The sequence below is a fragment of the Nansenia antarctica genome, assembly GCF_963989245.1.
Source record: "Nansenia antarctica genome assembly, chromosome: 3".
In the NCBI taxonomy this organism is placed as follows: Eukaryota; Metazoa; Chordata; class Actinopteri; order Argentiniformes; family Microstomatidae; genus Nansenia; species Nansenia antarctica.
Genome location: NC_137688.1, coordinates 40,832,752 through 40,859,882, shown reverse-complemented (window position 1 = coordinate 40,859,882; position 27,131 = coordinate 40,832,752). Strand labels below are relative to the sequence as shown.

Here is a 27,131-nt window from a genome sequence, read left to right as displayed (position 1 = left end):
ATGTTGAGGGAAACCTTAGGCGAGCGAGGTCAAACGCATGACTGGGTTACATTAGGTCCAAATCATAATCAGCCCAGAAGTACTGGACTCTCTCAGACTCAGGTAAAAAACAATAACATTGTCTTTACTATTACGAGTACATGTAGCACGATGGTCAGTGAACTCTATGTTATGCGGCCAGAGCAGCGTGAGTAAAGTCACATCATTGGATTAGATGGCTCAAAGTAAGAGCATGTTATTATAAACAACAAGACTGGTGGTGACAGTTGTGTTCTCACGCAGTTACTCTTCAACGAAGCCATACCAGCTAACGCCTACAATCGCGCAACCCACGTTGGCCCGCCAGCGCCTATTGTGATAGAGAGACTCCTGCCCCGGGTGGAGGAGCGAGATGATGTGGTGGACAGCAGAGCCAGCAGCTCCCTGTGCTTCTCTGCCCTCTCCGAGGAGCGTCTGCTGGCTGCAGTCAGACTGGCCAAGAGAGACCTGAGACGGAGGGGTCAGGAGTCCCTCAACAACAGCTTAATAAGGAAGTCCCAATCAGAGGAGGGCACACAGAACAAGGGCAATGTGGATCAGCAGCAGGTGCAGTAATATGACCCAATCCTATTGAAGAATAGGAGAAGAAGAATATTTTGCATATTATTATAACCTCTGTAGTACACCGTAAGTTCCATTTTGTTTCGTTGTTCTGCAGAAGAAAGCTCCAAAGGGGAAGTCAAAGGCTGCCGGCCCGAAAGAGGAGGTGACAAGATCTGGAGCCAACGTGCTGGTGTTCACTCCCCAGAAACTCTTTGTGCCCCCCAGGCCTGAGCTTGGACTGTCCCCCCCAACCAGAGACCCTGGCCCTGGGCAAACAGCCAGCAGCCAGGAGCCTCAGCTCAGCCAGGAGATCCGCAGAATGCAGAGAGAGCTCGCCATCTACGTCCAGAGAATAGAACAGCTAGCTAACAGAGGTAACACTGAGGGGAAGGCAGCTTGGTAGCTTTCTAATGCTATGTTACTTTTACTTGAGCAAAACAGCCCCAAAAAGTGAGCCATTTTCTCCATAATAACCATAATATTTCTAGGCTGATTTGGACAAAATCCAAAGGGAGTTTCCAATACTGTAGGTAGCCTTTTAAAGGTGTGCAATGCATTCTTCCTTACTTAAACTCCATTGAATAATCCCCAAAAGAATGTCTTTCTCAAAAGCATTTTTAACAAAGCTGTAGAATTAAAAATCATGATGTTGAGTATTATGAGTTTTTTTGTATTTGTCTGGTTTTGCAAAAACAGGGCCTTATGTGTGGTTTGTGATATGTAATGTGAATTACAGGACGGATGGTAGAGGAGCCTTTGGAGCCTGACGAGCAGCGCAGGATGGAGGTCCGCAGGCAAGAGCAGGCAGCCCGTTCTGCACGCATCATCTACGCCCTGCAACAACAGGTCTCTACCACCCTGCCATGCTTATGTCTTTAATAGAGTAAGACGTTTTACGTAGCCCAGTTGGCCCTATGGGTACTGACCTGACATTGTTGCATCCAGGTGAAGGAGATCCAAGAGGACCTCGAGAAGCTACGTTCACAAAAGATTCAGCACACCAAAAAAGTAAATCTCTCACATCAGTGACATGCTCACCTATGATATAAAAAACCTAAAGCAAGGAGAATGGCTGTGATAAGGATCAAGGGCAAATACTGTAGCCCTAACACTCACCCATCTCTCCCTCTCCCTGCCAGTCCAGAGTGGTGGACAGGTTGGCTGCTGCCCACAGAAGAGCTGTCCAGGCCATGCAGCTTTTCACAAATCAACTCTCTGACCCGGCCGAGGGCAGGTGGCCTTCCCATTACAAAGAGCTAGGTCAGCTCATCCGCCAGCTCTCTCTGTGCTCAGCCAAAGTGGAGGTGGGCCAGGGCTCTGCGGTGCCAGAGACAGCCCTGGACATCCTGCAGAAACTAGAGGTCCGTGAAATTAATATTTATACCGTAATTGCTACTACAGAATCCGCACTGTGCTGAAGTGAGCTATACTGGGCCGGTCTGGCCACAGTTGCAGAAACGGAACAACATAAAGGACAATATGTGAAAGAAAAAGCAGCACAGTATTCGCCAGCACAGTATGGTTGGGGTCTTCAGTACATTAGTCCCAGTTTACTCTCGCCTTCAAACTCAGAAGACGTGTCTCTATCAGTTTTATTAGTGTGTATTTTTAAACGTAAGACACTGAAGTATGAGAAAGATACAGTACAGTTGTCTACTTTTAAACCATTGGTTTAATGTCCTCGATGCTCTCTGTGTCTTTCAGACCCTGGACTGTGCTCTCAGTAAACAGGAGATTACAGGAAGCTCCTGGCCCGTACGCCGGAGGTCTCCCCGCCACAGCGTATCCCCTCCCCCCCGTGCATTCAGGGGTCCTGCCACTAGGGGTCTCCGAAGGCCACGTAAAGCTGCAGGCCCCAGGAGGACCGGTCTCCCTGGTGAGCAAAATGAGCAGGTGTTCTATCTGGATGAGTCAGCATTTAGAGACCTTTGTTATCTCCCAAGGGAAATGTTATATTATATGTTTTAATAAGGCTGATTTTTTTTTTCTTCTCATTCCATATTCTCATAACATCAATAAGTCTTGTAACTACCGGTAATTTCATACAACACACAACACAGGAAATGACACAGCATTCTGCTCATTCTGAGTCATTTGTTTTTCCACCGATCATGAAAACCACTCACACAGCAGTTGAAAAATATTCTCTCAAAAATAGAGAAGTAAAGCCTTCCCAAAACAAAAAAAATTCATTCGAGTGACTCAGGTCTTTGTTTACCTCTGCTCTTTCGCGGCTTATAACAACGAGGGGCAAATCATTGCGACTCCTGTCAGTCTGGAAAATCACCTGAAGGGCTTTTGTGCTCGTGTGTTAGGGCCTCCTGCCGAGCCTAAATCACTGCACCCCGGTGAACGTTAATGAGGGCCTGAAGCAGGCATGGTAGAGGGGGAGGAGATGGGGACCAGGGAGGGAGGGAGTGATGCTCTGGCCTTGGGGTCTCTTGGAGCTCATTGTGTTGATGCCTAGCCTCCCGCTGGGCTGAAGGGTCTCTGTGTGAGAGAGAGAGCCCAGCCAACACACACCATGAGCTTGGGCTGTGCTTTCGTCACCTTGGCAACAACTAATAAACAAACCCCTGCTCCACATAGGGAAACAACTTAGCACGTCGTTTGTGTGGTTGGAAAGCTAATTGTCAGTCTGTTTGTCAAGGGAGCTTGCAGGTGTGATCCCTAAACGTCATAAGCAATTTATTAGTAGTGTTTTTCAAAGTATGGAAATCACTAACACTGTATATGGTAGTATAGAGATACCTACAATAAGGGGAAACATCTAACAATGTCAGTCACCACCTATCTGTGAAACAAATGCTCAATAAATGCTTGACCATGACCCAGTGTTCTTATGATGTGTGTCATCAGGTAGGAGAGGTGTAACACAGCAGCCTAGAGCCAGCCAACCCCCCCCTCCGGACCGCAGCCAAGTGCTCAAGGCTGGCCTGGAGAGCCTGGTCCATCTGAGAGAACTCAGGGAAGAAAATCTGCCTCACGCCCCCAACAGTAAAGGAGCAGCATTACACCCTGAAAGGGCAAAGGTTCAGTTTGATACACTTTACACAGACACACACACACTTTCACAGTATGGTTGGAGCCATCCCCAACCATACTGTGCTGGCTTAGGTTTTTTTCCTTTCAATTCGTACCTGCATGGATTTAAAAATGAATTAAAGGATGTGGTCGTTCTCTCTCTACAGACTCAAGCTGACCATGCACGTGACGTAGGTTTCCAGCAGCCTACAGTGGCGTCCAGGCTGAGAGTCTGTCAGCTCCCCCAGAAAGAGGCTTCTGTGCCCTGGATGCCTACATCCCCTCACTCTCCTCCTCGACAACGCCAACGGTAATCCCAGAGAAGATTCTAAACCTCAGCTCTCTTTGCTCTCTGTCTGTCTGTCTGTACATCTGTCTGTCTGTCTCTCTCCCTCCCTCTCTCTCTCCCTCTCTAATCGTCCTCTCCTGCTGTATGTTTCAGCTCTCCTCAGAGGAGACCAGAGCCTCGATGCCTCTTCTCTCCCCTGAAGGCCTCCTCCTCCCCAGGTCCCTCCCAGCAGCTGGTGACTGCAGGGATGACAACCACAGGGATGACAACCACAGACCAAGGCCTGAGCTCTGACAAGAAGAGAGAAGCCCACAGCGCGGCCCTCAGGTCAGCAAGCTACACCTCCCATCTCCCTGTGTTCACTCTGACCCGCTCAAATGTCTCAACATTTGTTTTGATTGAATGAATCAAAGTACATGGAATGGTAAAAGGACTGTTATATGACAGTGGATATGAGGTTGATTTCTGCAATGTTACAGCAGTCCCCCGCTTGTGCCCTTGGGGCCAATCCCGATTCCCTTTTCTACCCCTATGGCTCGTTTTCGAGTGTGACTCGATTCGAAGCCAAGGCCTTCGAACAGAGCCACAAGCCATTCATTGTCAGACCATGACAGAATAACGGCGCTCTAACCTGTATGAAACCTGTGCCAGTCTGCACTGATTTAGAACAACAGTGCAACAACTTCGCGGCTGAACTTTAGTTAAATTTACGGCGTCATATACCATCAATGGGAAACATGGAAAAATGCATGACTTACATATTTAATTTTATGACGTTCCGAAATCCGAAGTGACAGGAACGCTGGAGAAACAGCCGCTGTCCACTGCATTAATTAACTACATGTCCTTGATGAGTCTCCCGCTCACTGCCCTCCATCAAAAATGTCACATCCATCAATAATATTACATAATAACAACTGCTCGGATTAGATTGCGAGTTGTTTTGGTATGCCGCAATACAATTTATACCACCAAGGGGGGGGGGGGGAATTCGCGCCTATCATGCACATATCAGCCTGTAGATAGAAAACTTTAGATAGATAACTTTACATTAAATATGTCTACCATCATCCGCTGTCAAACACCACAATTTATTTCATGATTGTACATCTCTGTTAATCGCGCACATTTCTATGGGGCAGAGGAACAGGGTGACTGTCAGCCTGTGACAAACGCGCAGATATGAGTGCTCCGGTGTCTTGCTTTAGTAGTCTAATGGAAGTGATCAGGCATAACAGCGATTTTTTTTGTTATGCTTGTTATAAAGAAAAGGTCTATAATGCATTGTAATGACATTAAACTAACGTTTGATAGATAACTTTACATATGTGTACCATCATCCGCTGTCAAACGCCACAGGTAATAATTGATTTATGATTGTACATCTCTGAAATGCTCGACTGTCATGCAGCCTGTAACGTTAGACACACAGCACATCGGCATAATAACGTTTTGTTGTTGTTGTGCTTGTTATAAAGAAAAGGTCTATATAATGCATTTAAATGAATGATACAACCCATTAATAATATTACATAATAATAACTGATTGCGGGTGCCGCTACATGGAAATAGGTAAAAATGCGCATCATGTACAAGTCAGCCGAACGTTTGACAGATAACTTTACATATGTGTACCATCATCCGCTGTCAAACGCCACAGGTAATAATTGATTTATGATTGTAAATCTCTGAAATGCTTGACTGTCATGCAGCGTTGCGTTACTGTAACGTTAGACACAGCACCGACATTTTTTGGTTATGCTTGTTATAAATAAAAGGTCTATAATGCATTGTAATGACATTAAACTAAGATAATAAGATGGTTATCATATTTTTAAAATCTTTATTAATAGGTAATTACAGAGAAAGTAAAATGACATTTCCGCATTGAATAGAGCGACATAAGATTTCTGTAGATGATTCGCAATGCATCCTGGAATCAAGGGGTAGCGTACCCCTATGGCTTCGAAGCTAGTCTGGTCCTGGAATCGCTCGAAACGAAGTCATAGTTAGCCCTCGAAATGAAGCCATGGCTCGATGAAATATGAATTGGGACAGCCCTCCCCCTAAACGTGAACGCGCAAATCAAGCCATAGGGGTGAAAACGAAGGGGTAGGGTTGAATTGGGATTGGCCCTTGGTGTCTTGTCTGTCTGTGTTGTCAGCTGGCAGGCTATCTATTGTATCTATCTTTATTTATCTCCCTATTTATCTATCTAGTTTGTGGGAGACTGCCCTGGGAACCAGAATATTCATGTTTTTGCTCATTCTAGTGATTAAGTCATTTCTAAGCCTGATGTCAGACCCCACTTGCTGCATGCCGCAGGCAATACTTTGCTTCCAATTGAAAGTTAATTTCTCCAATAAATTAGATGTAGGTGACTGCTTGCTAAATTGGGGACATTTTATTTTTCCCTAAAGCATAGTGACTGCTAGAAGAGGCAGTGCAGTAAATTTGAAAGCACAGTATGTCCCAAATATTTCCTTGGTTGTAATCAAATGTTAATGAGTGCAAATGTGGGTCTATAATTAATCAGGGCCCTGCAGCTTGATTTTGGTGGAAAAGATTAGACATGGTTGATCTGGAAAGATTAGACATGGTTGATATGGAAAGATTAGACATGGTTGATCTGGAAAGATTAGACATGGTTGATATGGAAAGATTAGACATGGTTGATATGGAAAGATTAGACATGGTTGATCTGGAAAGATTAGACATGGTTGATATGGAAAGATTAGACATGGTTGATATGGAAAGATTAGACATGGTTGATATGGAAAGATTAGACATGGTTGATATGGAAAGATTAGACATGGTTGATCTGGAAAGATTAGACATGGTTGATATGGAAAGATTAGACATGGTTGATATGGAAAGCTAATTGAAACAGTTGCTGTGTGTTGTCTGGTGTTTCGTGTGTATTTCACAAAGGCAAGCCTGGCTGGACAAGATGACAATTCAGAGATTGACAGAGTTGAAGCAGCTGAGTAATGAGGAAGCAGAGGGGATTCAGAGACTGAGGTACAGTAGTGAGGTAGACGTACCCTATACTATATGTTAACGCCTTCCTTATATATAGTTGAATCAGGCTTAGTGTGTGTGTGTGTGTGTGTGTGTGTGTGTGTGTGTGTGTGTGTGTGTGTGTGTGTGTGTGTGGCAGGTCTGAGGTGGGCTCTCCAACCCCATGGGCTGACAGAGCTGAGCAGGAGACCAGAAAGAGGCCTCAGCCCCTGCTGGACCAAGCAGAGGTAAAACTCCTTTCCTCTCCTCATCTTCTCTTCTCCTCTCTTCTCACATTGCATTTCCTACCATGTGAAAAGTGTATGGCAAAATCAATACATCAAATGTATTGAAGAATCCCTACAGGTAAATTACCCTCAGATTTGTGCCACTAAAATCATTTGAGAGGTGATGGCTAGATGGCTAGCTGTATTTCCATTACTTATGCGCTGAATGGCCTGAGAGAACCCTTTTTGCTGCTGCTATTCTATTAAAAGAATACTTTTACCTTCTAGTTGGAACCTTTTTGGTTCTAAGAGTGTAGGAGAGGTAGATGCTAGCAGTATCAGCGCCAGTGGGTCTGATCTTGCTCTGCCTGTGTTCTCTAGCAGATGGGACAGACATGGGGCAGACAAGCATGTTCCACTAAAGCTTTGTAGGCAGTGGACAAAAGATCATGTTAACGCTACAAAGGTTTCAGGAAACTCCCAGTATTGAGACTGCTCTGAAACAACATTTACCCATGTTTTTTTTGGTCTATCACCCCATCCCCATGTCACTTACCTTTGTTTCTCTCAGAATTCAAATGGCAAACGAAGAGTGACTCCATCGGTTCCTTGTGTATGTGTGTAACGCGCTGTGCTCGGCAGTGTCGCCCCCTGCAGGCCACGGCGAGCGCTGACGCGCTGAGCGAGGCCCTCCTAGAGGAGCTGCTGGATGAGGCAGCCCAGGCGGCGTGGGCAGCCCAGACAGACAGACTCGCTGAGACGCTGGCCCAGCGCCGGCTCCAGGACCCCACCCTGGAGAGCATGCTGCTGCGGATGGAGGAGATGGAGGTAAAAGCGGTGGTGATAGGGTGCCTGCCCTATGGGAAAGGCCACTACAGAAAGGTCACCCGGAGTCTGAAAGGCCACGGCTGGTTTGTTTTGGTTGTTCCCCCCCCGTGAGATGTTTGACAGCTTTGGTCCGGCGGTGCCTGTAGTAGTGTAGTAGTGATATCCACCACCCCTCCTACGGGTTTGAGGTGTTGTATCGACATAACACAGTTAATGTGTAAACATAAATGTTACGTAAAAACAAAAATTGCTTTGAAATGTCATTCTCTTGGCGCCAGGGAAATTGATTGTGTGTGTGTGTCTGTGTGTCTGTGTGTCTGTGTGTGTGTGTGTGTGTGGGGGGGGGGGGGGGGGGGGGGGGGGATATATGTGCGAGCAGAAAGACCAGGAGGCTGTGAGGAGACGGTTTGCTCACATCTCCTATTCAGATCCTCACTACTGGGACAGAAAGGAGTCAACTGATGGTGAGTAGAAGGACCAAAGTAACCCCCCCCCCCCTCCCCCGTCTCATCTAGCAAAGATGCAAATCCTAACAGCCAAATTGGTCAGTTTGTCTATTTTCTTTGGGGACAGTTAGATTTAAATTGCAATTTCTTTCCCTTCAGTGTCCTGCAGGTGGTGATAGTGTGTTGGTGTGGTTTTAGCGAGTGGTGGACAAGGCAGTCCTCCATCCCCTCACGCCTCCCTCCTCTCTCAATTCCTTTTTCTCCCTCTCTCTCCCTCTGCCCCCTTCCAGGTGCCCAGCGACTTGCGCCTGGGTCCAGGACAGCTTCCCCTCAGCCCATTAGACTCACCAAGCCGGCCCTGAGACACACCACCACCGCTGACATCGTCCTGGAGAGCCCTGTGGAGGCGGGGTGAGTTGACATAATGGGCTCTACTGCTCGCTGTACCTCATTGTTTTTACCCTGCATCTTCCAATAAATCCCTTTCTGTTGGTGGTCATTTTAAGTAAAAAATGTAAAGGGATACTGGTAGTTCCCCTAAATTACAAAATCACATTAGCCTTGAAAGGAATCTTTGGACAAGGACATTCCACACTTTGGCACTGTTTATCTAGCCACAGTCACCAACCAAAGGCTAGTTTGTTTTTGTAACCAAAACCCAATCATTTTCTCAAAAATTTCCATTTTGAAAAAATTTAAATGGGTTTATGGGCAAATGGATGACTGATTGATATGTATTTACTCTTGCTGCAAATATTTGTAGACTGCTCAATAGATAGGGGGGAAGGATTCATTTTAGAGGATTTTAGAAAACAATTACATGAAGGAGGTAATGGTGTATGACATCATTTAAACTGCATCCACTTGAAGAAAGAACTCCTTGTCTCAGCAAAATATACAAATTAAACGTGTCAAGGATGACAAACAACTGAGAGTGAGGAACTAAAACAGCATCCAAAAACAATCAGAGACTGATTGTAGTTAGTTTCCACTTGGCATCCAGACAGACAGAAAAAAACAACGAGCAGAATCACCCAGAATCCACTGCTTTGTTTTGCTTTGGATCTGTTCTCCTCCCATTATCTCTCCTGCTCTGTCTGAGGTAGGGAGGGAGGGACAGAGAGAGAGAGAGAGGTGGAGGGAGGAGGGAGGGAGGGAGAGAGAGAGAGAGACGGACGGACAGAGAGAGGGAGGAACAACGGATGGAGAGAGGGACGGACAGAGAGAGAGACACATTTGCCTTTGCTTCCCCTGCCCAGAGCTTTGGTTGCAGCTGCTGCTGCTGCTTATAATGAGGAAAGAGAAGAAAGAGAGAGGGAGTGAGTGAATGAGGGTGCCAAAGGTGACGGGAGAAGTAAGTTGTTGAGGGAGCGAGTGGGCATGATGCCAGCATGATAAAGTGGAACAGATTCAAGCAGCACAATTAACAGATTAAGTCTCTTAGTCAGTCAGCCAGAGTTCCAACTGGACCGGACCTGCTGTGGGAGCACTGTTGGACTGGGTTCTCTGTGAGTCATCCTCTCTAACTCTGGCGTCGGCTCCCAGCCATCTGTAACCTCCTCTATTCCTGTCTCCAAAGACAAGGAGAGCAGACTGGCCGTGTAAAAGTCAACTCTTTGCTGTCAATTGTTCTGTTTGGCAAAGATGTGTTAAAAAGGTTGCATTAGATGGCATTATAGTTCATGCCCTGTGTTCTGTGTCCTTATTTGATCCTGTGTCAGTGGTAGAGGCCAGGCCACATCGCTGCACCTGATTCCTGTGCTGCTGTAGCTACCTTTCTCTATGTAGATAGCTATAGACCCAGGGCTGTCTGTCTGTCTGTCTGTCTGCCTGGGCATTCTGCTGCAGAGTGAGTTACACGCTCCAATGACACTGTCTCACCAGTGAGTGACAGGTAATTTCAGTGGTATTCTTTATTTTTTTCTTTTTTTGTTAAGGGAAAATGGCCTGAGCCATCCTTGTTCCCATCAACACATTGCTCTCTCTGACAGGATTCCCCCCAAAATGGCTAGCCAAGTGCCTCATGATCTCGCTGTTTTTCCGTAGGAGGAGAACATTTAGATTTACATTTTTGGCATTTAGCCTTTATCCAAAGCGACTTACAAAAAATACATTTGTCTAAGTAAGTGAATTATCTATTCATCAGTCATTGCAAGAAAATAATGCTAGGACCAGGGGCCAGGGTTTATTCCACATTCTCTCTATTCTCATTGATAATTCAACTAAAAGAGTCAGCTCAGCAAAATATTGATCTTGAATATTGATTGAAGTGCTAACTCTCCATGGGTGTTTTTTTCCTGAAACTTCGTGTGTGTGTGTGTGTGTGTGTGTGTGTTTGTGTGCATGCATGTGTGCATGTGTGCGCAGTTCTGAGGGCCTCCTGGGCAGGGTTTCCGTTAACCGGTAATTACCGGTCTTTGTCCGGTAAAATTTGTTGAAGTCCGACAAATTGAAAACTCGTCGGACATAAATGTCCGGTGAAAATAATTCCCTCTAAGCACAATTTGAATACAATTCGCTAAAGTTCACATTCTGATTCCTTCTATTTTAAAAAATCCCCGTATTCTCCAGTGTGCCTGTAACCGAATTAAAACTGCGGACCGAAGTCGCCTTGGGGAGGGCAAGGTCACACATCTGCCATGTCTCCACCGCCGACTGTCACTTCCACGATTTTTTCACACGCTGTCACACGTCACACGCTGCCGGTATCCAATCGTAAATCATCCAATCCCCGTTCTCTACAGACGACGCGAAATGATAAGGTGTCTCTCACCGAGTGCTGAGAGCGGGATGATTCAAACAAACCAGGAAGTGGATTATTCCGTCCGTTCGTGTTTGTGCCGCAGGTCGCGTCTGCTGTCTGCGTCTCGGTAAATGTTTTAGCCTACTCGGACCGCGAAGAGCTGGATGAAACGTAATGATTCCTTTGGATACAATGCCCCGTAAGGATACAGTTGGATACAAGGCCGTTGGGAATGTCATACGCTTGCACCGGAGCTGGGGAGAGAGCAGGAGCTGCTCATCTAGAGCAGGAGCTGCTCATCTTAAACAGCGCGGGTAACCAGACACCACTAAGCCTATCGGACTGACAGACTGTTAAAAACTGTAAGTCTTGCGTTCGTTGTGTGGGAGCGGGGTGAAGAGTGAAACTGTTTGGATACAATTGACTGTGATTGAGCTGAACTGAACTTTTGGGGATTTGATGAACTGTTGAATTGACTGTGATTGAGCTGAACTGAACTTTTGGGGATTTGATGAACTGTTGAATTGATTGTGAATCAGTGGACTGAGCATTTTTGAGTTTGTGAACTGGACACTCCCAAGTTAACGCTGGTTGCATATTTTAGTTGATTTTTTGAGAGTTCTTTGTTTATTTGTGACAATACAGTGCACCTGAATCGCAACACATGTCCTTTGTGTACTAATTTTCGTCTGTTGTGCAAAATGCTATAATATTACAATAACCTATTCACATGTGTATAACAAAAAAGGGTTCATGTTTTGATGCATGTAGCGCTTGTAAAGGTTTAACTTGACTAAAGACTGACTAAAACAACCCCACACTAACTAAAATTGGCACCCCGGACAACCAAGTCAACGAGGAAAACCGTTACAACACGGCTAATGCGCATTGCAAGTTGCGGAGATATATGGTTATAGAAATGACGTTGTTTTATTGATTAAAAAAGGGTAAAACTGGAAAGAGAAAATAGAAAACTCACATTAATCCCAAACAATTTAACAAACTTCAGTTAACCTAATGTGGAGTCCGTTCATTGATCGATGCTGTCTGTTCAGTTCCCAGTGAGGCGCCCGTTCAGCGCTGGACATAATGGCATAGCGCGCATGCGAATCCTGTTATATTATTATATATTATATAGCTCGCATCTAATCGTATCGGATGAGAAATAGACATTAAATGGCATATATAGGCCGCTACACAACAGTAATCACCGCGACAAACAGCTATATTAGATTTAGAAAAAAAATATATGATTTAGAAAAAAAGTTATATTTTAATATGATGACCAGAATATATCACGTTTGTCCGGTAAATCGAAATCTTCCCGGACACGATGTCCGGCGGCAATTTTTTCTAACGGAAACCCTGCTCCTGGGACACGTACAACACAGACCATCTTGAGATCCAGCGGTTCCCAACCTTTTCCTAACCCTAACCCGAAAATAATGCAGAAATCAAACGTCACCTTCTGACAATGCCTATTATTTGAACGATCGAAAGAGGAGGGTATGTTCATCGACCAGGGAGTCACCAGAAAATGTGGCTCCCTGTAAGCGCCTTTTGTTCAATTCTACATTGTTTTTCAACACATCTTCAGCAACAGTGAGCTCTTTAGGCCTACCTCATTTTAAGTTCATGCCTGCACTTCCATCTCTCACTCTCTCTCCTCTTGCATGTAAATCGGCCTTTCAATTTTGATAAAGCATCATGCTTTTATAATCATACGGCCCCTTATTGACTTCAAACTAACTCCTCTTTATAATATTGCCCTGGCTCTCTAATCTCACAAAGTGTCTCACTTTGATTCCAGCTCTCCTGTGCAATTTCACAGCCTACTGCCAGCCAATCCCTTGATGATTATCCCCTTACGTAATATCAAAACTGTTCATACAGCCCGTTAACGATGTCAGTCACTGGAACTACTGTAGCTGATAAATTGTCCCCTTTTTTGGTAACATTTGTAACATTGCTTGCAGTGATATCTGTTTGATCGTTTCCACCCCTCATGAGCTGAAAAGAGAGAAAGATGCTGCCAACAGAGATGCACTTTTCTTGTTGTAGTGGCAGGGCTGCCAATTTGTCAACTAATACTCAGTAAAACTGACTTTCGGCCCGGGATGGGCTGTGGAAAAGTAATTGGCAAAGCCCCCGCTGTGGAAAGTTCACTATTCATAGCTTTCATGTGACGTCACAGCATAGTGGAAACGCCCACCTGACGGGCAAAAGGCACTTTTTGAGGGCAAAACCCACGGGCAAAACCCACTTTTTGCGGGTTAATAACTTTGATTTCCCGTGGGTTAGGAAAATAATTCCAACGTGTCCGGAAAGAGGAGAAGCCAGGGAATCGTAAAGTTTTTGAATGGAGTCGATCCTCCACTCCTATCACCGTGGACACAGGAGCGAATTCCCGGGTAGAAATATCCCCTCGACCCGCTGTCAGCGGGAGTTCCGTCCAGCAGCGGTAGAACTCCCGAACACCCGGTTGATCGAGTTTCGTATTAAAAGTATATCTTCTCGGGGTGTCAGCGAGGTGGTTAAGGGCTCAAAATGACCGTATACTGATGGTGAATTTAGCAATAATAGTCTTGTATTTGTACCACCTCCATAACCGGTGTTATTCACGGAGAAAGCCGGTCAAGGACGCACCTTTTGCGGGTTAATAACTTTGATTCTCCGGGGGTTAGGAAAATAATTCCAACGTGTCCGGATAGAGGAGAAGACATGGAATCCAAACGTTTTTGAATGGAGTCGATCCTCCACTCCTATCACCGTCGTGTATCTTGATAGTTCTTCGAAGATGGGTGAGGTGGTCTAAATAGTAGGCAGCCGGTAAATCGCCATGTTGAGCGATGTTGCTATGATACGTTTTGCCCGTCAGGTTGGTGGTTGCTAGGGAAGAAACCACGTGACTGAAAGCTATGAATAGTAGGCCTACAGCCTACGGGTCCCCTCTGTAGTCTCTCTCTCCCAGCCTCAGGAGAGGAGCAGATAGGTGCAGATAGGTGATTTGGGTTTGCTTCAAGAGAGGCCCTTCAGATAACAACACAGTGCACTATGTTACCTTGTGTAAAGCTCATGCAGGATAGCCACTTATATTGGTTTCTGTCTCCAGCTCCCATCAGAGGAGATGGATAGAGGGTATTATAATCTATTGCTTTCAGGCTGTAGCTTCTCGTTTCAAGATGAGGTGTTATCCCCGTAGGGGACCTATTTTCATTTTCAATGACTCATCCACGGGTCCGTCTCTGGGAAGTAGCTCAACTGAAATTTACCCTCGAAAATGTAAAATGGATCTACCCAAGGATAATGTCCCGCTGATGCCACAGAATGGCCGGTCAATACAGGGACGGACTTAAAGTAGCTAGGGACATGATGATACGGCTGATGAGGGGATGTAGTGTAGCTGCCTGATATACTGTGTTTTCTCTTAGGCTCTATTGGGACATGATGATACAGCTGATGAGGGGATGTAGTGTAGCTGCCTGATATACTGTGTCTTCTCTAAGGCTCTGTCTGTCCTCATGATTCAGATTCAGATTCAGATTCAGATAACGTTTATTGCCATTATGCATACACATATAGGAATTTGCTTCGACATTACAGTAAGTGCGTTTATACTTTTTTCACGTGTCAAAAAACAGGACAACACAGGACAGACAACAGTGCATTGGATAGTGCAATATAAAGTGCAGTGCAGAGTTTTTACAGTGAGTCCAGTGCATATTCAGTCCTGGGCAGACTTGGGGGCGGGGGGGAGGGGGAAGCCAGAGTCATTTATCAGCCTGGCGGCAGAGGGGTAGAAACTGAGCCTCCTCATGTTGATTCAATAAATCGTAGGCTAGTGAGTGACTTGAGTGGGGCTAGGCCATAGTATGGTACAGCATAGGAAGCGGTAGTTAATACAGACACAGCAGGATGACTTGATTAAACGATACTCAATTAATAACTTATGTTAACCGTATTGAGATGAAGCACAACGATGTCAGACGCGTGCATAAATGGACCCTGGATGAAAAGGGGGGCAAACTGAGATCAGTCAGAACGGGAGAGTTATGGGTATCATTATGTTAATTGAATTCTATCAGCTGCCTTGTTTATAGGCCCGGATGGACAATTTATTATACCATGTTGAAAGTGCAGGAGAAAATATGCTTTTTAGTTCCAGATGGTCAGTAGAGGGGGCTAGTGAGTAATTCTATAAGGCTTGTAAAATGGTTAGGAATGATGTCTTCATGCGTGTGATTTTTTTTTTACAGTTTTTAGCATTGAATGTATGAAAACTGTGATTAAGGATGTGGGGTTTGGGAAGCAGAGCATGGGCCCAGCTGCTGATGGTTGTGGAGAGAGATTGCTCATTATGTGCGTGTGCGTGTGTGTATTGTCTAAGCCCTGATTACCTGTGTTAACAACAACCCACACTGCACAGCATGGAGACACACAGCAGGCACTTCTACACCAGACAACAGAGATTGAGTTACGCACGCATATACACACACACACACACACATACACACGCGCACACACATTCAGTATGCGTACATTCACTTTGACACACACTCATAAAAGCACATTCAATATGCCTGCCTATTGCTTCTGGCTTCTCCTTTGAGGGTATTGTTTGCTCATTGAGGAACACAAAGGCAGTCTTTTATTGGATATGGCTCTCCAGGTTGTTGATTTAGAGTGCTATTATAGTGCAGGAGAGGAGGGAGAGCTGTGGGGGGGACCCATTTCCCTGCAGATTATTATATACCCGCTCATCTCGGAAACCAGAATCTCATCTGTAGTTTGAGATTCTAAGGGTGTAGGGTGGTAAACACTGGGGCCAGGAAGTTGTGAGTGTGAGTGAGTCTCTGCCCGCTATTCGCAACCCTGAAGAGCTGAAGAGGTTTTTTCGACGCCATCATTTTGCAGGGGAGCAGTGTGCATTCAATTCCCTGTTTGAACGAAAATTCATTTTGAATTCCTGAACGCCTCTATTTTAAACACCTTCTCAAACCCCTTTCTATTCGTTGATTGAATCTGTGGCACTTGTCAAATTCACCAGATGGAGAACCCCCCCCCCTCCCCCACACACACACTCACTTGCATGACTTTCCACTTAGGGAGACTATATAGGCATATAGCCTACTTAAGTCTACTGTATCTGTACATACCTTGTACCAAGTTGAAAACGCCTCCCTCTACTCCAGGGCATATCTGGATAATGATCGCAAGGACGGCGGTTCGATCCCCGGCTAACCACGTGTCGAGGTGTCCTTGGGCAAAACACTGAATCCCAAATTGCTCCCAGTGAGCGGGCCGGCCCCATGCATGGTAGCTTGCCACCATTGGTGTGTGAATGTGTGTGTGAATGGGTGAATGAGAGGCCATTGTAAAGTGCTATATAAGTGCAGTCCATCAGTGTTGGGCTCTGTTTGGGGGGAGATGAGAGGGCCAGACACACACTGAACCTGACTGATGCCCAGTCTGACTGAACCTGACTGATGTCCAGTCTTGACTGATGTCAAGCGAAACAGATCAATATAGAGATTAACGGACCCCCCCCTTTTACTGCTGCTGCACAGTATTGTCAGCCTATGCCATCTTCTTTTCTTCTCCCTGGTGAGTGTTTTCTTCCCCCCCACCCTCTCTCTCTCTCTCTCCCTTTTTACTCTTTTCCCAATCTCTCCAAACAGGCCATAACCTTGTTACAGAAAATGCCCTCTCAGTAGATTTGGTGTGGTGATGGCTGTTATCCTTCCATCTAATCATGACCCCTTGCTCCCAATCCCTCCATCGCTGCCCCCTCAGGTCGAATCCCCCAAGATTACCCCGATATTAACCACTCGCAGTCTGTTGACGGCGGGGAAAAAATGGCGAAGGCATCACAGTGATTCACTCTATTCACTGCGGCGCAGCTCTCTCCATCTTGGCCTATCTGCTTTTCCTATCACATTGATATTTTCCTCTCCACCATTTATCTTTTTCCCTGTAGGCCCTTGTTCCCTTGTTCCCTGAATCACCCCAGCCCCCCCCCCTCCCACACACACACACACACACACACACTCACACACACACACACACACACACACACTCACACAAACAAACACTATTTCTGAAACCCATTTGGGTCTCTCTGACTCAGCCTCAGCTTCTGTTTGATACATGGCACACAGACCTGCTGCACACTCTCGCTTCCCATGGTGCGACGCGGCTAGAGATGTCGGGGAGGAACAAGGAAACAGACTTGAAAGCAATTTTGAAGTCAATCTCACGTGGGAATTCATAGTCGAAGCCCGTTCTTCACTTTTTTCTTTGTTTGTGTTTTTCTGGAGTCGGCCGTTTTGTAGGGCGGACGTGAGCGGAATGGAGAGCTGGTTTTCTTTTGGTTTGTTTGTTGTTTTTGGTGACAGAAACGGCACAGGTGAACGGCACCCTGAGCTGGAGTGTGTGAGGTTGGACAGCCTAGACCCAGACTACTGATGCCCTCTGCCCTCTGACCGTCAGTCAGTCCTCCATGATAATGTTAGGAGAAGGAAGAATACATTTTTTTATGCAGTAGAGAAACTGTAGAGGGGATGGAGGTTAAGGCGTAGTCTAAAGAGAGAGGTCTGAAGAGAGAGGTCTGAAGAGTACGATCGGGTACCGAAAACCGGTACCGGTATGGTACTGGTTACTTTACATTCGGTACCTACCGAACCGAATTGCAACTGAGATTTCGGTTCCTCGTTTCAGTTCCTCTCTCTCGCCCCTTGGTGTCCGAAACGGACGTTACATGCAACAGTCAACCGCACGTGACATCGCCCGTTAAAGTTCCACTCAGTGCGTGTAGTGGTGATGAGCTGAGCAGTTGAGTGACAAAGTGCCTCAGCAATAAAAAAGTAAAAAGCTGTTTAATGTTGTCGACCGTGTTATTATATAGCTATATACTGTATATATACTTTTTTTAATCAAAAAGACCGATTTAAGTACCGTTTCGGTACCGGTACCGTTTTTAAAGTATTGGTTTGGCACAGGTATCGGATAAAACCCAAACCCTACTAAAGAGAGAGGTCTGAAAAGAGAGTTCTGAAGAGAGAGGTCTTCAGACTGCGATGGAAGATAAGGAGTGACTGCAGTCCTGATCCACACAACACTGGTACAGGTGGAACAGTGTCGATCCATTCTTGTCTGCCAGAGATTGGATTTGAACCCACGTCACATGACACAATATACTCCAGAAGCTAGCATGCTGCTAACCATTCGCCTTCCAGAGCTTTCTGTCAGCCACTCTCACCCTGCCCAGAGACTCACCTCAGTCAGTAGATTACACTGGTATCATCTGCACAACTGACATAAGACACATGTCGGTGAAGGTGTTCGACTAGCCCTCTCAGCTTCCTTGTTAAGACAGGAGGATCGCAAACCTGGGTCGAAAAGTAGTCGACCGTTTGAAATGTTTTCAAATACTTGGAGCGTTTGCTTGAGCCTGTCTGGAGTGCCAGATTGGGCAGGGTTTGCACTTTTGGGACTATTGCATTGGTTCTATAGTGCCAGGCAAATTCAATGATGTACAGCAATGTTTCGCTTGTAGTCTACTACTGTAGTTTAACTCCATTATTGGATATATTATCATTCACCCTACCCTACCTGCACATACCCCAGAAATGTGAAAATCACTCAATGGTAAAATATGCAAAATAAAATCTTCTCCCTTGGGTGAAATTTACTGCCTCTTGAATTTCCGAGAGGCGTTTTTGGTGTGGCGGCCTGCTGGGTCACGCCCACACTCTAGAGTGGCACGTAATGCTTGGGCGCCTTCCGATTGCTTTTAATCTAAGTGTATTATTCTATTCTGTGCACATAAAAGGGGCACCTTGCAGCAGGAGGGATATGATTGCGGCTGTCGACCACAATAGTCACTTAAATGTCCCATCAGAGACTAAATGGAGCCGGGTGTACAGTCCAGTGATGGAGAGTGGAGAGGATTGCCAGGGCCTAGTGCCTTATTAACCACCCTCTGCTCTTGTCCATGCCAGCCCTAAGTTGTGCTTTGCAGACCATGCTCGCAGCAACAGAGACTAGCAGAGCCAGGGCTAGAGGTGGGAGGGGTAGCACAATAGAGAATGGCGCTTTGCTTTGCTCTGAGAACTGCTGCCTTTGCTGCGCCTCTAAATATAGCAACCAGTGTGCTGTTGCCAGAGCTGGTCTGATTTACTCACACTGAGGATTATATTCTAACCTCCAGCACTGGAATTGCCCAGCTGAGCCCCTGGCCCGACCTCCCCTGGGGTTGGGGCACGGTGCCATGCAGACTGTGGGGTACAGCATCTGCCTCCTCTCTCTCAACATCCTCCTCACTCTCCCCACATCAAGACCACAGTGTGGAGACATGGGTCAATGAAAGGGCCACCTGGTTAACTGGGGCCTCTTTACTGCTCAAACCCACTTGGGTCTCTCTCCAATGTCTCAGTGGGCTATGGCCCCTTGCCATGATGAAGAATGGTTTAGTTTGACACCTTGCTGCCGTTTCAAAAGAAGAAATGGAAGATTCTAGAGTGGCCGTCACAGTCGCCTGACTTGAACCCCATAGAAAATCTCTGGTGGGATTTGAAGAAGGCGGTTGCAAAATGCAATCCAGCAAAATAACAGCAAAATGGTGCTCTACTAAGTACCCAAGATGCTTGTCATGAAGGAGTTGAATAATTTTGAGACTGCAGTAGTCATTAAAAGTAGCATTTTGTGTTGAATTTGGATACATTTTATTTTATTTTATATTAGTTTCAAGTTTGATTGAACTACTTCAACAGTTCTTGTGTAATTTGTTTATTGCAAACAGCTGAGAAATGTTAGATTTTGCCAATAAACCTAATGTGCAATGGGGGTTGAATCATTTTGATTGCAACTGTATGCAGTTGAAACAGGCTGAATAGAGTGGGTCAAGGTAAATGTGTAAACTGCGTCAAGCTTTATCCGTCTGCCGAGCTTTGCCCTCCTATCTTGAACCTATTCTCTCTCGCTCTCTCTCGCTCTCTCTCTCTCCCCGCCTCCCTCCCACTCTTCCTCTCTCTCTCTTACTCAACAGCCACAGTGTTCTGTCTGAGACCAGCGTTGTGGAGGAGGGCTCCCCAGGTAGACACGGCCGCAGCAGCAGCTACCCCGTCCCAGGCCCAGCCACAGTGGAGAGGAAGGGTGGGACGCGTGTCTCGGTGCCCGGCAGCATGTTGAGGAGCCTCCTGCAGTACAGAGAGGAGCATGAGGCCTACCTCCGCCTGGTGGCTCACGAAGCTGTGGGAAGCTTCAACCCCTGGACCATTGCTAATAGGTGAGAGGCTAGCATTAGACGCACAGCTGCTATGGGTAAGTTGATGTCAGCTTTCTCAAAAAGAGATACTTGTACAGTTTATTTGTGTTTTATTTATTTGCACAGATAGAAAACACACACTGTACTGTGTGTGGGTGCAGACAAAAAGCACTAGGGCACTCAAGGGCACTTTTGTTTGTTAGTCTTATGTCATAAAAAATTCCACACCTGAAATCTGGCTCCACGAGTCAAAGTTGTTTGTTTGCACTATTCATTGGTGTAAGCTAGTTTTCACTGCAGATCAGCTATCCAGACCATTGAGATAAATATTTTAATAAATATTTAGTTTAATAAATATTTGCTTTGGACACTCCGGATAGTTTTAAATTGCCTACTTTCTTTAACAATAGTGGCCATACTAGCCAAGAAGATTAGTTTTTTCCCAAGGCCATTACAGTATATGCTTTAGTACAGGGAATGAGTAAACATACCTCCACGCTTTGTTTGGATTTCTTATTGATATTCTTTCTCAATACTAAACTGTCCTTTGTTTGTTTACAACAATTTAACCTTTCCTTTTTAATGCACAATGCTGCTGAGTGCATATTGTGCTCACATGCAAATGTTGCCTGTTTTTGTTGTGCCCACAGCCATCATGACAAATGTGTCATGTTTGGCAGTGGCACAGTATCCAGTTAGTCCCTGAATGACATTACAATGTGTATGAGTAGGCGGATGTATTATCACCTGGCCCAGGGCAACACAACACTTCCGCAAACATTGTGTTGTTGCATATTCATATTCAAACATTATCTCTGCTAGTTCTCTGTGGTAAATTTAGACTAGCACTCATAGTTGTGCATACTGTACATATGTCCATTGATGTTAGTCTCACCCACCCATACATTAGCATATTTAACTGAATTCTTAAGTTGGTGCAATGCAGAGAGAATCCCCTCTAGTCTCATTCTAGTTTTACAGAATTTGTGTATTGGAGTGTGGTGGATAAGCAGAAGGTGCACACACACACACACACACACACACACACACACACACACACACACACACTCTCTCTCAGTGCTCCAGACTAAGCTTTTCCCTTGGTGGCACTACCGACTTTTTCATTTGTCGCAATAAATGTTATTCCCGCAATTGAAGAGTGAGTAGGCTAATTATCTTAGAAATGAACATGCCATTGCATTCAGAGACAACTTGTGCTATGTGTGTGGTAAACATTTCTATGATTACTGTGTACATACATCTACTGATGCCTCTGGACACATCTTCAGTGATGTTCCTGGAATCATCGGGCGTTTCGGGTCTTTCAACATCATACACCCTCCTCCAGGTGACCCAGCCGGGGCTGATCAGACCCCAGCTTGTGTCCAGATGGCTAACTAGCTACCATGACTCCATGGCTCTCCTCTTTTGAGCCACAGCCATCTAGAGGCTCTCTCTGCCGCATTGGTGGTACTGCGGATGGCTCTCCTCTTTCTCTCTCCATCGATGCCCAAACTGCTGAAGGCTCTGGCCTTACAATGGTCTACTAATTACAGGGTTCCCACGGGGAACGAATTTGAGAAAACAAATTCAAGGTCTTAAAAGTTTTTGAAAATAGACATGGGTCATTGAAAGTGCTTGAATTACCCTCTCTCTCTCTCTCAAAAAAAATCTATATTCAAAAATGTTTTACATAGCTCGTCAAATAGTAAATTAGTCTCTATTGCTTAACTTTACACATATTTCACAATATATTGTTTTGCTGTGCTGTGGTGGTGCTATGCCGTGATGGGTCCTTGAATTTGAGGGAATTGAGTCTTGAAAGTCCTTGAAAGGTGCTTGAATTTGATGTTTCAGAAGGTGTGGGAACCCTGTAATTAGGACTATCATTTTATGCATAGAATCAGTTAAAGGATATGAGGTGGCTATTAGAACAAATGTCAACGAGAAGGCTGAATGAATGTCATATTAATTTGCATTATAAAAAACACTGGCGGCGACCAACACATTATTTTACTCACACAGCAAAGTCAAATGGTCGCACTCTGGAGTCCTGCACACACACATGCAGAGATAATTGAATAGTGGTCTGGTTATTATCCGTAACAGTCTCAAAGGAGAGTTGTCTAGCTTACTCAGGTCTGACATTTGGAGATGTCTCTCCCCTCTTCACGCATGTATGTGAGAGTGTGAATTGCTGCAAAACATCTTTAGTAAATGTGCCCGCAGGAAAAGTAGTCCTGCCCAGGGGACGGCCTCTTCTGTCACTGCCTTATTACTTCTGGGGAACAAAGCTTGAGGGATGGAGGAGAGAAAGCTATTCCATTCTGTTGCGGAATGCATCAGTTTTTAAGGGGTTAAACTGTAGTTGTAAGGGGGGTGGGGGGTTGCATCAGACAGACTCATCCAATTACACCAGAATTCTAGAGAAATATCTCATAATCTTGGTACTCTCACTCAGCACCTGTCTGTAAGATGTGTTGGCCAGATGCTGTGTCTTGTGCACACCCCCACTGTGTCAGCGCTGTCCCTCTCTGCCAGAATCTTTTTTTTCAGGATCTCTCAAATGTATTATTGAGGCTGATTATGCTAATGTGGCAAATCTACTGATATTACGAGTGATCCCTTAATGATTTTATGAATTGTGTTTATATCTCAGAAGAAACAATCTCTCAGAAGAAACAATGCAATCATAAAAGCATTGCTTTATCTATGAGGGGGAAAATTGTCTTTTATCTTTCTTCCCTCTCTCTCTCTCTTAATGTTCCTTTTCCTTCTCCTCCCAGTCTGGCTGAGGAGCTGATGTCAGAGGCACTGGCTGACGTAGCTGCAGAGTTCCAGGATGTTTGCGAGGAGTACGCAGAGGCTGTCTTCACCTCCGAGTTCCTTCAGCCAATCCAGTCGCCTCCTGCTTCGGTCCCATTGTTGGACAGCCAATAGATCATCCTCATCACAGACAACCTGCAATTTTTTGCCAGAGGACAGACCAATGAGATTTATCTGTACTGAGATGTCGACTTGTATGTATGTTATGTTTATATTTGTTTTGTTGGATATAGTGTGAAGAGGGAGTGAGGACAAAATAATGAGATAACATTATAATATGAAGATGAAGCGATAACATTAAGACTTTGATTTTGTGTTCTGGAATCATCTATAAATAATTGAGTGTAGTGTGGAGCATAAGCTTGTTGTTCCCATTCAACATGTTCCTTCCTATTGCCCCTATGGAGAAATGGGTAAGTTAGCTGTGAGAGAACATGACGACATTGCAGAGGATTATACGATTATGGTATTTGGGGATACATTTGTTTCTTAATTTATTGAAAATGGCGTATTGTCTCTTAATTGCCCATTTTGCTTTGATACAGTATGTAATAATAAATACCTTAAAAGCCAAATTACGGATTAGCGATTAGGCCCCCAAAATAATTACTGATAAACAATGATGCCAAAAATAAGAATGCGTCTCATTGGTACACACTGGAGGGAGCGTGATCTTTGCTAGTGCTGTGGCTGTCTGGACATGAAAGCAACTGTGACACAGTGACAGAGGAGAGGGGACCCATCCAGATGTTGAGTTGGCCTTCAGGGATTCTGCCTCTCACAGCGGACAGAGTGACTGAGCGAATTAGCTCTCCCTGCATCAGCCCCTCTTTCTCTGAGGCTGCTGCTGTGTTGTGTTGTGGGGCCGTTTGAATGCGTGCAGACTTTCACATGCTTACGCACTTGTTTTGCTCTAAGTTTTCCTCCCCAAATGTTTAAAAAATACAAATTGTTATCTAGGTGCTGACAGCCTTATAGTAGACTAGAATTCTTGAAACACTTGAAATGGACAAATAAATTGTTCTTCATTGGGGGTGAAAAGGCTAATTTCGAATAATTTTTTCCATTGTCATGGTGCAAGACAGTGTCTATCAAACTCTGTTTATAAATCAGTCACATCCAGCCCCATTACAGAAATGTATCAACAACAGAATCCACCACTGTGTTTCTATATAATAAGCTTATGATGTTTTTAGAAATCATAATGAAATAGATTTGTTCTACTTTGCTATGTTTTCTTATTGTGATGTTGAATAGTACATAGCCTATGATTTTGAATCATGACTGAAGACACGACCGTTTTAATACTTTTGCTTCCAATTATGTTATGTTTTTCTCCTTCTCAGAATGATGAATTGGGTGCTGCTTCACTTCATATCAGATGAGATACATATTCTCATGTCATCAGATGTATTTTTTTATTTTTTATATTATTTTATTATTTATATGAAATACAGATGCTCTGTGATGATGGTTTCCTAGTGTCACTTTTCTAATGGTCAGAATGGCCTGGCCATGACTGTGATTATGGAATTACTGTGACAGTGAATAATGACTAGTCATGTTTGGGGATTTGTTTATGTATTAGGCTTCGTGTTGGACAGGAACCTTTTTTGGTTTTCCTCAGGGATATTTCAGATACTTTTTTAGAATTCAAATTGAATATTCAGTGCATATGCTAGCAGTGCTATTCGAGGGAAATACTGTAGGGGAGAAAGACGGAAACTTTCATTATGATCCAGACAGTACCAGGCACGATGTTGCCCTTGCCATTATCTAGACACTGACATTTTTACCAAACAAAAAACAAAGATATTTTTGTACTCTTCACTACCACTGAGGAGAAGTGCTGTAGCTAAGGGAGAAGACAGTGCAGCAGCTCCAGCTGAGACGTGCACTTCCCCCTCCCTGAGGAGGAATGTCTGACGTCATCATGGTCTGATTTATGAAATCTCTGCTTCCACAACAAGAGCAAAATGACCTTGTTTTCTTCCTCAATGGCTCTCGGGAATCTTAAGGCACTGACAGTCGAGCTAGGTATTGTCCCATCCCGTGTCTCAGTATGACACATGGTCACAGTCTGAAGATGCAGGATGTCAGTATTTTATGTTTGATGGAATGCAACAGTTGGCCTGTAGTTCAAAGGTCATTGGTTATTAGCCAACACACTGACTGTCACACTCTGGGTCTGCCTCCCCTCTCCTCTCAGAGATATCTCTGGGTATGAGTTCATAACAGTAAATGATCAACATCCTCTCACAAGCCTGTGCCTTTCCACTGATTCTGTCTATCTGTTTTTGATTGTTTGCTCAGATTGTTTGTTTACAGAGTTAGAATTAACTTGAGATTTCAATATGGTTACTGTATTTTATAACATAATCAAAAATCATGTTATTTATATTTATGTTCAATAAACCTTTTGGCAAAATATTAATTTGCTGTGTCTTCTTGTGAACCGTCAGTCATGGTAATGGGTTAAGATGGGTGGATGTCACGTCTACAGGAACTTGCTGCTGTCGCTTTGGCACAGCGCCCTCGGTACCATGGACGAGATTACTTGTAAAGGCAAACAGGTTTAATTGAATCAGCCTTTTTTTCTGCTTGCGTCTAGTCAGTCAGGCCATTCTGTGTAATCAATGCTATACATCATGCTGTCTTTCTGCGTTCCTGCAGGCTGGTTACCTTTTACTTTCTCCTGTTAGAATCTTAATATCCTGCAAGAAGTGTTTTTCCATTGGCCAAGTCCTGATTTGTACAAATAGTGTCGCATGGCCAGCATACAGATTGGACAGTGATGCCTCCGCTTCACATTTGGCTCTATCAATCTGCATAAAATGGCACATGCAGGTGCAGAGTAACCTTTTGTGTGGTCATGTGGTCACACTATACATTATGTTCATCCATCTCCACAGTCAACAATGGTAGAGGGAGATCTATAAAACATGGCAGATATAGGCCCTGGATCACTGACTCCAGACTAATTCAACTCTGTGTTTAATTGCATTTCCACTGATCCCATAGGCTACAGCACAATCCATCATAGTCATTAGTTAATCAATTCAAGGGTCTGCAAGGTGTTTTTGGATCAAGAGCAAGGTCTTATTGTGCTTTATAGGTCACTGACACTGACCAGACTGATGTGGAGGAGCAGTGCTGGAGTAAATAGCAAGAGTGATGGCAAGGTTATAGTCTTTATAGTCTATGTTACTTCTGGCTTCGAGATTGTTTGGGCAGTAGGCTACTAATAATGTAGGCCTATGCACATTTCCAAATAATTTCCCTGTAGGCCTACATTAGGCTATAGTATGTGTAGGTTGATTATACAATAACATGTGGGCCAAGTTTCATAATGTCATTGAGAAAAAAGAACAAACGCGATCCAACAATAGACTCCGACTAATTCCAAGTCCAACGTACACATGGGCGCACCACTGGAGGCAGTCGAACACTGGACCTCGAAACAGTTGCAACAGTGGAGGGAGGGCTGCATGAGCGAAGTCTGCACAGATACAAATGGAAAGTGTGTTCAATACCAGAGGCAGATCCACTGTATGGGGATTTGTCACAGTTGAATTAGATCTCAGCTGCATAATTCTAAACAAGACCAACAGCGCAACCTCTCTGCCTCTATCTCCGCTTGACGGGCGTCAAGGTGCGGAGAAGAGAAGGACAGAGGAAGCTCCCACTCTGTAAAAACTATCAGACACAATTAACACACGAGTCTTCACTCCTCACCTAACCTGGGTATAGACACAGAGGACGGGATGGCAAAGGAAATGAGAGGAAAAGGTAAGAAATAATCTGTTAAAATATGTTTAGCCTATATGGTGTTCTCCGGTGTAGGCTATGTTATATATGTTACTGGTAGCAGTCAACGTCGCGACCTTAATCATGTAGTGAT

At 44.7% G+C, this 27,131-nt stretch overlaps 2 protein-coding genes across 2 annotated transcripts in view; both read left to right on the top strand.

Moving 5' to 3' along the window:
• On the top strand, nt 1-23,344 carry kiaa0753 (KIAA0753 ortholog; the record flags this gene model as incomplete). The annotated part of the gene is made up of 17 exons (XM_080527262.1): nt 1-102; nt 283-585; nt 698-956; nt 1,319-1,428; nt 1,528-1,590; nt 1,722-1,943; nt 2,287-2,458; nt 3,442-3,614; nt 3,774-3,916; nt 4,049-4,222; nt 6,827-6,916; nt 7,056-7,143; nt 7,765-7,950; nt 8,330-8,414; nt 8,687-8,807; nt 20,186-20,425; nt 23,191-23,344. The coding sequence occupies 17 exons, from the start codon at nt 1-3 to the stop codon at nt 23,342-23,344; spliced, it is 2,685 nt and encodes an 894-aa protein (XP_080383388.1).
• Nucleotides 23,345-26,994: 3,650 nt separating this feature from the next.
• The window catches only part of pitpnm3 (PITPNM family member 3), a gene marked incomplete at both ends in the record, with an annotated part of 106,681 nt that continues 106,544 nt past the window's right edge, over nt 26,995-27,131 (top strand). Inside the window, one exon of the mRNA XM_080525234.1 lies at nt 26,995-27,019. Coding sequence (XP_080381360.1) covers nt 26,995-27,019 — 25 coding nt within the window. The remainder of the gene's footprint in view (nt 27,020-27,131) is intronic.